The 18,201-nt window shown below is 35.5% G+C and overlaps 1 protein-coding gene across 1 annotated transcript in view; it reads right to left on the minus strand.

Moving 5' to 3' along the window:
- cdh23 (cadherin-related 23) overlaps nt 1–18,201 on the minus strand; it is a 232,804-nt gene that overhangs the window by 166,560 nt on the left and 48,043 nt on the right. The window contains exons 4-6 of the mRNA XM_084093482.1: nt 11,883–12,025; nt 11,737–11,784; nt 11,110–11,202 (exon numbers count right to left, since the gene is read on the minus strand). Coding sequence (XP_083949608.1) covers nt 11,110–11,202; nt 11,737–11,784; nt 11,883–12,025 — 284 coding nt within the window. The remainder of the gene's footprint in view (nt 1–11,109; nt 11,203–11,736; nt 11,785–11,882; nt 12,026–18,201) is intronic.

Below are 18,201 nucleotides of genomic sequence, written 5' to 3' on the forward strand. Positions count from 1 at the left end.
TCGTCAATATCTGACGCACAAAGCACCCTTTAGCGTCCATATGAGACGCTTCGGTTATGGGTAGGTTTAGGCGTCATGTAACTGACGCTTTCGAAAGTTCCTCAATATCCGACGCACAAAGCACCCTTGGCGTCAATATGAGACGCTTCGGTTATGGGTAGGTTTAGGTCTGTGGTAGGGTTATGCGTCTCATATGGACGCTAAAGGGTGCTTTGTGCGTCGGATATTGACGAATGTCAGAAAGTGACGAGAAAGTGACGATTTGGGTATGAGAATGCATTGATAAAAGCCTAAATTCAATCTGTTCATCATATAAAGCGATTGAGTCTCTTCAGAAGATTCGCTCAATTCAAAGATGAATGAAAGTCTTACGGGTCTGGAATGACATGAGGGCAAGTAATTAATGACAGAATTTTCATTTTTGGGTAAACTAATCCATTTAAAGATCTATATAGAACCTTTTCTAGTGGAGTTGATAGTGAAATTATGAAATAAGAATGAAGTAAGAATGAGAAATTGCATGATGTTAAGATAAAACAGAGTGTGACAAATGAGCAAACATCACAAACAAATGGAGTGCTAGAGGGATAACACATGATCACACAGTATGGTATATCAAATACATTTCACTGAATACAAACATACTTGTCAAGTAACACTCACACACATCGATATTCCCACTTCAAATGCACAACCGAACATCTATATGCAAACTCATGCACGCCAAAACACTGATATAACACTGATCATAGTTGTGGTGAGAACAACATTTATTTTATAACTATGCAAAACTCTTTATTGTCACTTTTAATCAATTGAATGCATCCTTGCTGAATAAATGTGTTATTTTCTTTCAAAAAGACAATCTTACTGACCTCAAACTTTTGAACGATAGTGTACATATAATTGCGGACTATAGTGGATATTTAAAGCTCATTATGGTGAGGTTTGGTTCAGAGCAATACTCAGGAATTATACAGCAGTATAATTGAACATTTGAAAAAATTAATTATCCTTTCACTCTCTGTGAAATCAGTACATTTCCTCACTGATGGCAACCATTATAGATGCTCTTTTATTTCTGGTATTGAAAGTAGACTGTATTATTCACACTGATTTGTGAAAGTTATTTATGTTGACTGTGTGGTTTGTTTGGTCGTTATATTTATTAGTGAGTATTGGTTTTAGTGCTTAGTGTAGTGTAAGTGCTTAAATTGTTTAGAACTTGTCAGAAATGAAGATTTTATGAAGAACAGATTGAAATTTAAGTCTTTATTCACTGAAATCTTTTACGATGTATGAGTTTATTGTGCATGTTTATTTGTCCTACCCGTTTCTGTTTCCAATATTCCTCTCTGTGCCAATATTTCAGTCTATCTCTATCTTTTCCCTCATATTCCCAGTATAACCCCCTTTGATGTATAATTAAGTCCTGCACCCTACCCCTTTTTTCCTTTTTCACTCTCTTTCCTTGGATATATGAGAGATAGTGAATGTTACACGCATCTTACTCAAAAAATCTTCAGATAGATAGATAGATAGATAGATAGATAGATAGATAGATAGATACCGATCTAAAGCTTTATTTTTAAAGTTTCTGAAAGACCTGTTTCTGTTTGTGAACTTTGTTTTGCACTGGTGTAAATTTGGTTTAATAGCTTTGGGTATATCAACGTGATATCCTAATAATTTACACATAATCAACCGAATCAAAGGAGCGATGGGGAAGTTTTTTGGGAAAAACAGCCTGATTTTATGATCATTCCCAGTCATAAAACCCCTTCAGCCCATCTAATTGCAGATCCCCTCTTCTCTCTCACTCTTTTATCGCTCTCTCATGCTTTGAATTGTCTTTATAAATGAAGGAGAGTTGAATTTAGTTTAGCTTGAATATTAAGTGAGTCTTTGTTAGCTTTTGTTTCACTCATAAATCTTGTATGTTAAATATTCACAGAGCACCTCTATCTGCTGTCTGCTGCATACATGGAGTGATTGCAAACAGCGGCTCAGCTTCACACACACAGTCACACACCTGTCCTCAGCTCTATATAATTATTATATGAAATAATATGAAAGCATTAGTATCTATCTGTTCTTTTGAACTTTATTCATTAAAGAGTCCAAAAAAAAATGTATCACAGTTTCCACAATAATATTAAGCAGCTGATCTGTTGATAATACGTTCCTTGAGCAGCAAATCATCATATTAGAATGATTTCTGAAGGGTCATGTGACAATGAAGACTGGAGTAATGATGCTGAAAATTCAGCTTTGATCACAGGAAAAAAATATATTTCAAATATTTTCACTTAGAAAACAGTTATTTTTATAATATTATTACTGTTTTTGCTGTTTTTTTAATCAAATAAATTCAGGCCTGATGAGCAGAAGAAGCTTCTTCCAAAAACCTTAGTCTAACATTTTTTGTACAGTAGTGCATCTTTTCAGCCTGAACTATTCAAATAAATGAAACATTACAACATACTGTTTTTGGAATTTCACTTTAAAGTCTTTTCCTGCACAATGGATCAGACTCTTGAAAGCATAGCATCTCCAACATAAATGAGCAGCCTGTGATTATAGCATAATTCTGCTCTGATTAACCTACATTTCAAGTCTGCTACAGAAATAAATATAAATGGGTATTTCTGTGGTTTGGTTGATTCAAGCAGGACAGCCAAGAAAGACTCTCTCTCTCTGGCACTGGTATGACAGGTAAGATTAGACTCCAAAAACTGCAAACCCAAATCAAAGGTGTTCTTCATGCTCAAGCAGATACAGGACATAGAAAGAGAGAGAGGGAGAGTTTGACGGACAGGACGCAGGCGTTGTTAGTATTAGCCACTGAAGTGTAAATGATGTGTGCTAAACTGCAGCAAGATGAGTCTGCATCTCTGATATCTCACTAAATCGCCATCAACACACACACACACATGGACACACGAACGTAAACAGAAACACACATGCAGCATAGATGCCTTTAAAACACATACAAACAACCTGACAAACACACACACGCTCTCTTATTGATGTAGGCTGCATTTTAGACATCATAAATGTGTTTCCAACTTTAAAGTTGAGCTTAATTATATTGCTTTCTGAGATTCATCTGTTCTTTTAAACTTTTTTGTTTCCACAAAAAATTTAAGCAGCACAACTGTTTTCAATATTGATAATGACAAGAAATGTTTCTTGAGCAGTAAATCAGTATATTAGAATGATTTCTGAAAGATCATGTGACACTGAAGACAGGAGTAATGATGCTGAAAATTCAGCTTTGCATCCGAGGAATAAATTACATTTGAAAATACATTAAAATAAAAACAATTATTTTAAACTTTAATAATATAAAATAATATTTCACAATTTAAATGCATTTTTTTTTTCAGTATTATTCAAATAAATGCAGCCTTGGTGAACATAAGAGACTAAAACACTCATAAACATTAACAAATCTTAACAACCCCAAACTTCTGAACGGTAGTCTATCATACCAAATGGTAGTTTGGCATGCAGATATGAGGAAATTCAACATTTCTACAATAAACAAATGATATTGATCACTCTTGCATGTCACGTATTACCCCAGGGTTGCCAAAAATACAACTCTTAAAAATAAAGGTTATTTATTGGCATCAATGGTTCCATTAGAACCTTTAACATCTATAGAACTTTTCCAATGCACAAAAGGTTCTATAGAGGAAAAAGGTTCTTTAGAACCCCAAATGGTTCTTCTATGGCATCAAAACAATAAATTAAAAAAAGCTTTTTGGAACCTTTATTTTTTAAGAGTATAAGCACAAATGCTAAGCAGTTGCTAAGCAGACTTCCCATCTCCCTTTCTATATCGTTTTCTCCCTCTCCCTTGTTCACTTATAGAGATGCTGGGAATATGCTCTCTCTCTTCCATGAGTATGTGTGTGTGTGTTTGTAATAGATTTCAGTAAGAGCGACAGGAATAAAGCCTCCAGTTTACCACTCCAGCAGTGAATTCTGTAATGACTGGCTGGGGAGAGCAATTCCCTTCCCTAAACATCCACTGCTTTACATTTGGCAGGCAGTTTTCAAACAGATCAAGAGGCCATATCATCACTGTCCACCACAAATCTCCATTTCCCGCAGCTCCATTTTTCTTTGAACGTAAATTGAAAGCCGGCACACACGCTCTTTGTCTTCTGGATGTTTGGCAGGTTTGGGAGTGAAAATAGTCCGTTTGGAAAAATCATATTTTATTTTTCTGACAGGGCTGAGCTCACCCTTCAAAATATTTATTAATACCATAGACTGCTTTCAAAAACAGTTATTATGCTTGCCACTGTATGACATGCAACACATGACCTCTATCATTACAAATAACATTTGATTGCATCTTGTTAGCCAGAAAAAAAAATCGCAAATATTCCCTGTTTATCTCATTCAGTGATCCAAATCAGAGTGAGTGCATGGCCTAGCTAACATTTTCACAAAGACTGGACTTCCAAAATCCAAAAAGAGTGCATCGTAAAGATTAATTGCAATTCCAGAATGCATTTTGACAATGAAATGTTCATGCTGCCTTCAAGTTCTTCTGACAAGTTTCTATTTACAAGCTTGGATGTCATAATGTGATAAGAAAAAAAGAAAAAAATTAAAAAAATGGGCAGGGGGGGTTGGGAGTGCTAATTTGTTGATTTGTTGTGTTAATGATTCTTTAACTAAACTAATAGTTTCTCACAGATAAACAACAATTTTCTAATGTGTCATAAAAAGTACTTTATTCAGCACTGAATAGTTTATATATAAAATAGTATCCTGCAATAAAACAACCACAGTAAATAAAAAATAAAAAATAAATTAAACTACTTCCATTAAATCTAAAGAGGCCAAAATATCAAAAAATAATTTGGGGAAACAAATTGTTTCACAAAAAAAAAAAAAAAAATTGTGTTACAAATCTCTTTTCTGAGGTGCCAAAGGGAATCCAGAAGTTTTGTTGCTAGTTCTTTAATTAAAAAAAGTTTTTCACGAACTACAAACAGCCAATTAAATCCTATTAAAAACCGAAAGACTAAAGGAGAAAAGACTAAAAGATCTGACTACGACAGACACCGCAGAAAGATCTCAACTCTCTCTTAAGCATGTTTGCATGTTTCTGCACATGAACACATTTCAGTAAGTTCAAAATATGTGTGAACTCAAGTAAAAATCATTGATTCTAATATTAGAGCGATTATACAACAAACACTCAACAACTACACACTCATTCATACAAATCTTTCACTAGCATTCCAGTAGATGTATACAAGTCACTTTGGATAAAAGCATCTGTATAAAATGTAAAAATGAAAGCCAAAAACTCACTATTTGTAACGTATATGCAAAGAGAAAACAGTCATGTAATACTGTAGAAATATTATGTGTGCAACATCTAGTTCATCTGGGTCTACTGTGCAGAAAGTGACCGTCCTAACTATAGCACTGTCACTTCCATAGAGAAACACCCTTTTTAAGAGAAGGTGTAATGGCTTGCATTTATACATTTACACAGGGGCCTATTAATGAGTCGTCTCATATTAAACTAGAAAATTTACAGCAGAACAATTTTATACAGGATCAGGTCACTTCTTACCATGAACAATCACCCTTCTAGATCAGGATTGGGCAAATATTCACAAATTAGTAGTCCAACAAAAGTTTTGTGACAAAAATTTTTGAATGAATAAATTTTCTTAAATTATTCATATTTATTCCCTGATAGAAAGTTAAATGTCTTTTCTAATGAAATATGTATACGTTCAATACTGTCAAAACATTTAAAGTGCCCTTATTAAGCTTTTTCGAATATTACGCAGTGTGTGAGATAGCTGTTTGTGAATGTAAAAGGTCTGCAAAGTTTTAAAGATCAAAGTGCATGACAAATAAAGTTATTGTCTCCTTAAAAAAAAGAATCTATTCTGAACTGCCCGAAACAAGTCGTCAGTATTTCCAGTTTCACTTCCGTAGCATATGTATCAAATTTGCATAATGCCCGCCTATGGTCTTCATTGGCTGCCTGCGAACAATGTCTACTTTGCACACTGTAGTCGTAGCTGAGACTGGAAGAGTTTAGTTCTTGTTGTCGACATTTAGAGAAGACAATGGTTCTGTGCTGCACTTCAAAAGGATAAGGACTCGTGCTGAAATTGACACAAAAAAAAAACACGGCATTGTTACTGTTCGTATAATTGTGCAAGTGCTGAGGAAGCCTGCGGAACTATAAAAAATTCAGATATGGTCAGTTCAGGTATAGGCGTTTTTCTTTTATCCTGACACGTGCTGTGAGCCGTAGACCAATCACAACCGACTGGGCCATCTGACCAATCAGAGCACTTCAACACAGCCATTAAAATATATTTAAATTTTGTCATGCAGCACCACACCAATTTAATGTTTCTAGAAAACTTGATAGAAATAATTATTTACATTAAAAGTAACCTACTGATTATATATTTTAGTCCATCTTGAAGACTGTAGCATAAATTATATATACTGTAAAGTATGGGTCAGTATGATTTTTTTATGTTTTTAAAAGAGCACCCTGCCAAGGATGCATTTATTTAATAAGAATACAGCTACACAGTAATATTGGTACAATTCTCTTCTGTGATAAATGTCCTGACCAATAACTCGGATCCTTTTTCCATTTGATGTGGGAATGTGGAATGAGTTATGTGCTATCTTATCGAAAATCATTAAATATCCTATACCGGTGATCCCCTCTGTATTATTACTGAATGATGATTCTCAGTTTGATTTCTCTAAGCTGCAAAAAATTGTCTGGCTGGCCGGTTTAACGTCTGCAAAAAAACTGATAGCTCAACACTGGCTTCCACCACATACCCTGGATACTGTATATACAAGTGGTTGATTCAACTTCGGGACATTATAATGTTGGAAATATCCACAGCTCGGGTGAACTCGGCACAAATCTCAACATTAAAAACCTGGACTAGCTGCTGAGAAGATCTCCAAGTATATTGCGAAAAGCAATGATCAGGAATCAGATTGAATAACTTAATACTTTATCCCTCCTCTTGTTTTTTTGTGGGGTTTTTCTATTCATGTTTTATCATTCATGTGGCTTTGTTTTTCTGTTAACATATCTATCCACTATGTTTATGTTCCCCATTGTAAAGAGAGGGAAGGATTGGTAGGTGGGGAGTGGATTTCATACGTGTTTTCATGTTCTCATTCTGGCTTGTTTATTGTCAAGAAATGAAAATATCATTAAAAAATAACCGAAAAAATAAAACAACCATTTTTTTATTTTTTTTTACAACAAATTTGAATATATTTAAAAATGTAATTTATTCCTGTGATGTGATTTTCAGCATCATTACTCCAGTCTTCAGTGTCACATTATCCTTCAGAAATTGTTCTAATATGCTTATTCTGCTGCTCAAGAAATATTATATTTATTATCAATGTTGAAATCAGTTGTGCTGCTTCATATTTTTGTCGAAACCATTATTTTTTTCAGGATTCTTTGATGAACAGAAAAGTTCAAAATCATTTCTTTGATATAGATATATATTTTCTGTCACTTTTGATCAATTTAATGAATCCTTGCATAATTAATATGTTCATTTCTTTTTAAAAAAATCTTACTGACCCCAAACCTTCATTTCAACAAATTAACAAAAAAACTATTCTACATCCTCTTTGCTACAATACCTCAATTCAAACTGAATAGGATTCAAATGCATTCTCAAAAGCAGTTCACATTCAAATCAGACTCTCTCAATCAATTCAATCAAATGATCTTGCTGTAGCGCTGTAGATTCAGCAGATGTGCAGTGACATCGGAGAATAATGGTGCAGTAAACACTGGCACACACACAACTGCATGCTTACACACACACTGTAAATTCAAGCAGCTTTATAACTGTCAGATGCAATGCCAATTACAGGCCCACTCTCTCACACACACACACACACACACACACACTAGCAAAAACATAATTTTGTGCTACTTTATCTTGACAGATTCTTTTTAAAGCAACACTAAGGAACTTTTCCTCTTCGGTCGCCCTACAGGTTGGAAGCGGAATTGTCCATTACCGCTGTCGTAAATAATTTCGCCGCCCGCAGCCTACTGTCACACGCACGCCCGCTGTTTATCCAGCACCGGCTTTGAAATGAACGATGTCCACTGACAAGGTAGAGTATGATGCATGATTTCATGAAAGTATGATGTATTGCGACATCAGAAACAAAGGAAAACTAAATAATGACTATTGTAACGCTTGACGTAAAGCAAGTCAAATTTGTAGTTTTCTTATGTCTCATTCGAACTACAGAAACACGACCCGGTTTGGCAAACTTGCATAGTGTGGTAATAGCAGATATAGGGCTGCAAAGCGAATCCAGAAGTGCCTTTCACCCCGTTACGACTTGATGAACCACTGATACGATTTTGGAAACATTATTTTAAGGTAAAAAATGTTCCTTAGTATTGCTTTAACTAAAGAAAATTTAAAATGGTCATACCATACATTTTTCTTCTTGTTTCCTTACTGGCTCAAAAAAGCACAAGCATTCCCCTGACTTATATTAGCTGGTAACAGTTGCTTAAACCACCTTTCATGTCAACTTTAAGGTACATATTTAAAGGCCATTCTCTTTATTAACCTGTCCTGAAATTCTTACCCTAACTTTATTTTTCATTCAACCATTTACAGCTCTTCCTCCCATCTTACGCTATTCCCCCCACTCATCCGCTCACTGCTAGGGGTGATGTGTGGATCATCCCTGATTGGTGGAATACAGTTTGAGTGACAGATTGATGGAGTGATGCTGCAGCGTGTTTTCACAGACCAAGAGAGGTCAGAAGAGGTAATGAGGCCATCAAAATGCAGAAATGGAGACCTAAAAACAGAAAGTGGTGGTTGGGGAAGAGCTGGGGCTGTTTTTTCTTGCTCTTTCTAAAGAGAAAAAAAAGGAACAGTTTGGCCAAAAAATTAAATAGTCAAAATTCACTTAAAAATCATCCTTCCTGCTGTCAATTTAAATTGTGGTGCCAGTCTTCAATGATGTGTATCTGAGACATGTGAAACCAGTGATGCCTGATGATGTCATTGATTCTATTACTTATTCTGCTGGTTCTATTAATTACAGAAAGCTACAGTAGAGGCCTAAGTTTTCAGTGAATAACGACTTTTGCAATCCTTTTTTTAGTGCTTTTTTTGTTGTTCTTATAGCAAAATGCAAGTGATTATATGTACGAATTTCACTTGTCAAAAAAATTTCCTGATCATTATTCACCTCAGAATCAAAATTGAAAACAATTACTGTACATTTTTCTTTTTTTCTTTTTTTAAATGAATCTTTTTGGGGGGGCATATTTGTATTGCAACATTATTTAATGGCAATTCAACACTTCCCCAGTTCTCATTTGTGGAAAACAAACTTATTCCCATATTACTCTATATGAATAATGAAAAAAAAAAAAAAAAAAAAAAAAATTAATAATAATAATAATAATAAATAATAATAAATAAATATATTATATATATATAAGTATATAAGTATATAAGTTATACGTTATTATAACAACTTAAAGTATTGTAAAATATGTATAGACCATGGTAAATATTGTTGTATTGTGTTTATTTATGTAGATTAAATAGAATAAAAATATTACTTTTTTCTGTAATACACTAATGAAAATCCCCATTTAGATGGGAATTACAAATAAATTAAATGTATTGCAGCAATGAAAAAAATACAACTGTCATAACAATGTCAGAATGCAACAAAAAAAAAGTTTTATGAACCTAAAATAAGTTTCTTATTCATTATGTAAAAAATAAATGTATTAAAAAAAAATCTTTTGACTTTGTGGCAAAATGTCACCTGGACATGTTTGAAAATAAATGATACAAGCTGCAACTTACAAGATGACTCAGAGAGACTCTACATTGAACAATCCAAATCTCTTTGGGTTTTCCGCAGTTCTGATGAAGACCGAGAATTTTGGGTAAGTGGCTAAATATGCCGGTCCTCCTCTGTCCCTCTAACTGCAGACAGCTTAATCATCAAGCCTCGGTAAACAACATCAGCTAAATACAGCTCTCTCGCTCACTCTCGCTCACTCTCACCCTACTTTTATTTACTCAGAATGACAGATTGAAAAGAGAAAAAAAAAAATTGTGGCTTTGAAGATTTTCTGTGGGGAGGAGTGTGGGATGTATATAGACACACAATATAAACATCAGCTGAGGTGTGTGTGTGTGTGTGTGCGTGTGTGTGCGTGTGTGTGGAGAGAGAAAGTTGTCTACTTTACTCTACCAAATTACCTCATGTCAGGGATTAGGATGGGCCAGAAGGATGATGGGAAAAGGAGAGAATGGATAGGTTGAAGTTGAAAAAAGTGCTGATAGACAGAGCATGAGAGAGAGAGAGAGAGAGAGAGAGAGAGAGAGAGAGAGAGAGAGAAAGGGGGGTTCTGTTGATCTCAGTTGGGGGTGATGAATATGGAGAAAAAAGCAGAGAGCGAAATAACTAAATAAAGAGAATACAAGAACATTATCTGCATTCCAAACATATGACACTGTTTCTGGAATTCAAGCCAAAATATTTAAATTAGTCTGATCATAAGATATCAGGAAAATAAAACTGACCCTATTTGCTCTCTTAATGCAAATCATTGGTTCATGTTGTTAAAAAGAGGTTTATCTTTGTAATCTTTTATTTAAAAAAAAGAATACATAAATAACATGATAAAATATGTATTATAAAATATATTATTTAAAATAAAATAGCTGAAAAAATGAATTCATTTAAAAATAAATAATATTAAACTAAATTTAAAAAATGTATAAAATAAATTAATAACTCAACTAACATTTCTTCTCATTCAATATCATGGCTCGATGGTGTTTTAAGCCCCCAATGGCTCCTTAGAGGCAGCTAACCCTACCCTCAACCTTAAACCTACCCATCCCCTCGCTGCCTGGAAGGCGCCGTTGGGGGCATAAAACATCAAACACCCAATATCATGTTTGACTTAGAAATAGATCACATCATGAAAGAAAAATGAAGTGAATGCTATTGCAAGTTGATTTTAAGAAGTGAAGTGTTGTACATTACCTCTGGTATTTGAATGGCATACGGCTGGTTGTGAAATGTTGGAGCATTGTCATTTACATCTCCGATCTGAATGTTCACTGTATCCTTGACGACCTAAAAATCAAATGAAATCAAATAGCAGAGGCTTTTGAGAACGTTCTACTAATTCTACACTGAATCTCATATTTAAAAAAAAAAAAGTCTATAGTAATTATAAAAAGAAAAGAAAAGTTCATCAAGTGTTAAAAGTTTTGGTCGGTAAGAATTTTTAAAATCTTTTTGAAAGAAGTCATATGCTCAACAAGGCTGTAATTATTATATATAAACAGTAATATTTTTCAATATTATAACATTTTAAAACAGCAATTTTCTATTTTAGTGTATTTTAAATTGTAATTTATTCCAGCGATGTCAAAGCTGAATGTTCAGCATCATTACTCCAGTCTTCAGTGTCACATGATCCTTCAGAAATCATGCTAATATGCAGATTTTTAATGTCTTTGTTGAATAAAAGTATTCATTTCTCTTTTCTTATCTTTAAAATCGTACATTTTTGAACATTAAAAGTAAAGGTTGCATAGACCTTAGAGACAGATGGATGGATAAAAAGGTGGACAGAGATGGATAGATAGATGATCGCTAACTCACCCCTTGACTGTCACTGACGGAGAACTCCACCTGCATCTCTGACTTAGTCTGAAGAGACGAAAACAAAAAACACACAACAAACAGCAGCATTATATCACGAGTGTCAGCTCCAGTTGGACAGTCATTCATCTCATGGTTTTCCGCACCTCCCTGTCGAGCGGCTGTCTCAGCCACACCACCCCAGTCGTTTCCTGCACAGCGAAGTACCGCATGGCCTCTTCCCCGACCACTCCGAAAATCAACGGCTCACCGTCCGGATCTACCGCCTGCAGCTGGGTAATGGACGTGCCTGAACACACAGACAGAGACAATGAATGACATTTAAGACAAAATTACATTTTAAAGGGGTCATATTATGAAAAGCTGAATTTCACTTAAAGTGGTACTTCACCACTGGCAAAAAGGGCTTTCAATAAAGCTTGGCTGCTTTTACAGTAGATAGGCAAAACAAATTACATTGGTGCTACCTGACTAGAGAAAACAGAGAAGGTAGAAAAACTTCAACACCCATAATGCACTGGGCATGTTGCGGTCCAAGGCCACTCCCACCAGTTTGCTATGAATACACTTACCAGAGTCAAATACCGCTTTTCTTTAGTAGGAAATACTTCTTAGCAAACTTTTAATCATAATGGTTTCGACTTGTATTGGTTCCTGGGTGCAAGAAATCAAAGACTAAATGTTTAGAGGGAGTGAGTTACTTTCCAGTGAACGATCCAGAGCGTTGTTGGCAGTGGCTAAAGGCTGCAAAGAATCGTAAATATGGAGAGAACATTTCAACAGAAAATCTGAAAAACCTCTTGTGTATTTAGTCAACATTTAAAACTGGATGACCACGAACACTAGCCTGACAAGGCAGACCCACATAAAGATGTTGGGTCTGGGAACACACCATTGGCACGGCTCAATCCGAGGGGCGGGATCAACGGTTGTCTTTCAAATTCCCTCTGCACGCAATAGGATATCGCTACAACCAACCAGAGCGTTTTCCCACCAGCGGAGCTAGTTGATAGATTAAACTTTTGCCGTATCTGGTCGGCAAAACAACGAACACATCTTCCTTTTTTAAGAATGACTTCAGTGCCGTTCTTCTCAAAGAAAAGCTTAACTCCAAGTCTTCCAGAGTCGCGGCCAAAGCCGATTCGAAAGACCGTTGTTCGCCAGCAACAGCAGCTCTTCGTTGTTTTCAAGTAGCAGGGAATTCACAACTGAACCGTCGACTCACAACTCTGTCGTCATTATGTTAAGCCCGCCCACCGACTCTATACACGATGTGATTGGCCTGACTAGAGTTTGTTTTTTTCAGCTCGCAAACCAACGGAGAGTTGCTACACGAACACAGTGTTTTAGACCTAACGGAGGGGAAAAACTGAGAGAAACTGCCGTTCTGTCAGTTTCCGCCCAACCCCCACAAAGCAAAACGCCATTGCAGGTAAAAAAGCTGAAGCTAGAGTGAAACAACATGAGTGAGGCTGAGTAAATAATGGTAGAATGCTCCTTTCTGAGTGAACTGTGCCTTTAAATGAACCTTCCTTCAGATATTTTAATCAAGTGCAAAGTTCTGACCTTGAAAAGCAGTTATTTTAATATTTCATTCTTTCTTCATCTCTCATTAATCAAAATCTAAACAAACTAACCCTTATAAATGAGTTTTTTCACCTCTTTATTCTCTCATTCCTTCTCTTAAACAGTCTCAGTATCCCAAAACCTGTTACAATATAACCAGAAGCAACAATGACACCCGCTAAGCTCTTTATACATCACACACATGGAGTCTGTGTGTCTGGTAACAGGTGTGCGTTTATGAAGACACCTGGCGAGGGGGTCCCTGACTCATTCCAGCTTTAGTTCTGCTGACAGAAGCCTAATGCTGCAAATCCTACAATAATGAGAAAGACCAACAAACAGATCAGGCTGAATCCCTTCCACAGCCATAAACACACACACACACACACACACACTCAGAATATGTTATTTTACACACATTCAAATGCACTCACATAAATAGGTACGGTAGAACATGGTGCTAGAAACACCAAGGCCGTGGGTTCAGTTCCCATGGATGAAATTTGTACTTTAAAAGCCACTTTGAATAAAAACCTCTACAAAACGCATAAATGCATAGCAATCAATATATACAGCTATTCTGGTCAAACTATACAAAGCACCTCTTTCATATCCAGACACATCTAGGAACCACAAAGGTCAATAACTTAAACTACATGCACACATACAGTGAAGTGAAGGAACCCATACTCGGAATTTGTCCTCTGCATTTAACCCATCCAAGTTAGTGCACACACATTAGCAGTGAGTAGTGAACACACACACTGCAAGCCATGGAGGACACACACACCCAGAGAAGTGGGCAGCCATTCACTGCGGCGCCCGAGGAGCGATTCCTGCCAGTAGAGAAACGAACTTGTGACCTTTGGGTTACAAGTCTGACTCTCTAACCATAAGGCCACAAATACACATTTATTCATATACACAATACTGTGTGAAAGAGGTGAAAACATCTCTAATTAATGGGAGGATTTATGAACTGCGCTCTCTGTTTATAATGAGATTTATGCAAATTCTGCTGCTTTCAGTTTGAGTAATAATTTGATTGAAGACGGTGCAAATTAAGCATTTTACGTTACACTTATTAATAATAAAGACTTCCCCCTCTCTGTTTCCTGTTTTTAGGGTGCAGGGATCCATTGTGTGTGGCCAGGAGAAGGAATGCTGGGTAACAAAATGGCTGTTCTGGGTCAGTGATGTGTGTCTGAGCATAAAGGGATTGTGGGATATGTTAAAGGGGATATATCATGAAAATCTGACTTTTTCTGTTTTTAAGTGCTATAATCGGATCCCCGGTGCATCTACCAACCAAGAAAACATGAAAAGTGACAACCCAGTTGTTTTAGTAAGCATTTCTCTGCAAGCATGTCCAAAAATAAGCCGATCAGATTTCGCTCCTCTTCTGACGTAGGAAGGGGATCTTATTATAATATTACCGCCCCTTTATCTGCACGTTTCCACCCACATCGCAGCCATTTGGTTTTCGCAAGTGACAACAGTGTAACCAGTTCTAACGCAATGGCAAAAGTTCAAGCTAAGCAGCAAACTGGTCATTGGTTGCTCAGACCAGCACAGAACACTATTTGACCAAAAAAAAGTCACAGCTGTCTTATAAAGACCTCAGGGAACTGTGTCAACTTGTGTAAAAGTTAAACATGACGGTACATGCAAGTCGATGAGATGAATCAATGTAACTCAACAACAACTACATGTATCCACTAACCATTCAGAAACATCCAGGTGTAGTCTAAAAGTTGCAATCTCTCTAGTCTCTCCGTAAGGCTGCACTCTGCTGGTTATTTCTGAGATTCACGTGTTTTGTTATTGTATCCGAAGCTCGTGTAAAGGATCGGCCTCTTCTGAACGGAGGCGGGTCGCAGCAGCTCATTTGCATTTAAAGGGACACACACAAAAACTGCGTGTTTTTGCTCACACCCAAAAAGGGGCAACTTTGACATGCTATAATATATGATCTGGGGGGTATTTTGAGCTGAAATTTCATGGACACACTTTAATCTCGAAATGCTAGAATGTTTTTTGGGTTTTTTTACGTTGCGGTTCAGGGCTTCCGTAATAATATGTCACCTTTAAAAAGAGACTAATATGAGTAAAAAAAATATGATATTACACATAGAAATGTGTAAAAGTCAGTCTGCAAGACAAACCGTGGCTCCGTTTCAAAACCTACTGAGCTGCCTTGACGAAGGATTTCAGCAGTGTTTGGCATTGGCATGACTCTAAGCTAACAACATGATCCTCAAATAAAAACTAAAGAAATGCTATAAAAATACCCAATATTTATTTGTTATGTGTTTTTTGTTAAATACATTTTAAATGATTTTTATTTAAATTAATTAAAATAATTATTTTTAAAATTGTCTTATTTTTTTTTTTTAATTTATTGTTTTTTAATTGTTTATATTTTTTTCTATTAATAAAACAGTAAATTGTATTAAATGATTATAAATTATTACAAATATATGATTACAATTATATTTATATTTATTATAAATTATATTTACTTATAATATAACTTTGTGCTTTATCAATGATAGATATTTTTCACTTGTCGCAATGCATAATGGGATTGCATTATATGCAACATGACATTCCAAGCACAAAAATATATACAATTTTAACTACACTTTTAATTATGAAATGTATTAAAATAAAATAATTTTCACTTTTTGCAAAGTACTGTATTACAGGATTGCGTTATCTGCAACCTTAAGCACAAAAATGCATAATACAAAAAAATATATGTATTATTTTTAAATGTATTCTAAACCATCCTTTTTGTATTAAAATAATTATATGTATAATGTGTTTTAAACATATTTAATATCATTTATCATATTTTATTTGTTATATTTTTATACATTTAATTTAAATTATATTTATAAACATTTCTTCATTCCATCTTTGGAGGAATAAAATAATCCATGGATTATTCCAGCTGTCGCAATGCATTATGGTATTGTATTATCTGTAAATTATACATTCAATTTGTCCTCAGAAGGAAACAGTCACACTGCTTAGCATTGGGAAGCACACTATGTAGGCAGCTCACAAGGTATTGAAACAGTCTTCGTGTTGGTATGTGATGAGTATGTATGTGTGTTTTATGTGAGTATGTGTAAAGCAGTGACACTCACATTCTCTCTGTTCTCTCTCGCTCAGGCTGATAAATGATGCTATTTAGGCCTCGGTGAGGCCAGTATTATGCTTTTGACTGATACACCGCACATTAACAGACCCCACAGCCGAGAAGAACTGACAAGAGCAATGTGCCTGCGGGCTCATCTATCTCTCTCTCGCAGTCACAGGCCATCTCAGCAAGTGCGAGAACGTTTTATTTCAGAGAATGTAACTCATGTTGAACAGTGACCGGACAACACAAACTCCTGGACAAAACAACATTAAGTCAGACTGCCACATGTGATAAAAATGAAGCACAAACAGAAACCTGAACATTTGTGAGCAGCCTAAAGGGATATTTCACCCAAAAAGGAAAATTCTGTCATTCTTTTACTCACTCTAATGTCGTCCCAAACCTGTATTGACTTTCTTTTGCAGAACACAACATGTGATGTTAGGCAGAATGTGCAAGCTGCTCTTCTCCACAACAAGAAAAGCAAATAGGGACAAGAGTCTGTCAAGCTCTAAAAAGTACAAAAAAACACCATAAAAGTAATGCGTATGACTCATGAGCTATATTTCAAGTCTTCTGACGCCACACCATAGCTTTGTGTGTGGAACGTCATTCACTGATGATTTCATGGTTTTAGAAGACTTGGAATATAGTGCATGAGTCATATGGACTACTTGTATGTTACTGAATAATCATTTATGATCTGAAGCCAATATAAACAAAACGCAACTGAAAAAGCACTGTGGATAATGGTTCTTTGATATATTATGCAATACTGAATGATTCTCATATGCATATACTATGGAATGTGCATGGTATCCCAATGAATATCATGGGTTTCACACAGTAGGACCAAAAATTGCTGGCATTTTTTTTGTAAGGGACAGAAATACTATATATTTTATTTTAGTTCTAAGATCATAAGCCTTTAAAGGGATAGAAAATTCTGTCGTAATTTATTCACTCATGTTACAAACCTGTGTGACTTTCTTCTGTCAAACACAAAAGAAGAACGTTGGCTTTCATTGAAATGTCCATGACATATCCAAAAAAAGCCATTTTTATAAGTGATAGAAATAAAATAAACCTTCAGTAAGTAGTATTTCTGAGATCATACACCCTTAAAAGGACAGATCACCCAAATTGTCAGAAAATTGTCATGATTTACTCACCTTCATGTTGTTCCAAACCGATTGTGCATAGAGCCTATTAAAAAGATTTGGGTGAACTATCCCTTTAAGGATCTTACACCGGAAGTGACAGTTGTCATCTTGAGGCTGTCTACACTGGATGTGACGTGCCTTTGCCATCACAGGAATAACTTGCATTTTAAGATATATTAAATTACAAAACAGTTCTTTTAAACTATAAATAATATCTCACAATATTACCATTTTACTGTATTTATGATCAAATAAATGCAGCCTGGGTGAGCATGAGAGACTTCTTTCAAAAACATTTTGACCAGTAGTGTATATACACTATGGTACTTATGATTACCACATTCATATATCAAAGTATTTGTATGGTTCTCCAATGCCACTGTATTACTGTAACATGATACCTGAAACTTAGTTGGTTAGTGCATACAGTATATGAATGAAATACACATTAATGAAACTTACAAATTACAACGGAATGCATGTATACGTGGCTAAACTGTGTGCGGATAAAAGAGAGAGAGAAAAACAGACAGAAAGAGAATGAAAGATTGAGAGAGGGCGAGTATGAGATGTGATTGTGTAGAG

The sequence above is a fragment of the Abramis brama genome (assembly GCF_963993115.1).
Source record: "Abramis brama genome assembly, chromosome: 19".
NCBI lineage: Eukaryota > Metazoa > Chordata > Actinopteri > Cypriniformes > Leuciscidae > Abramis > Abramis brama.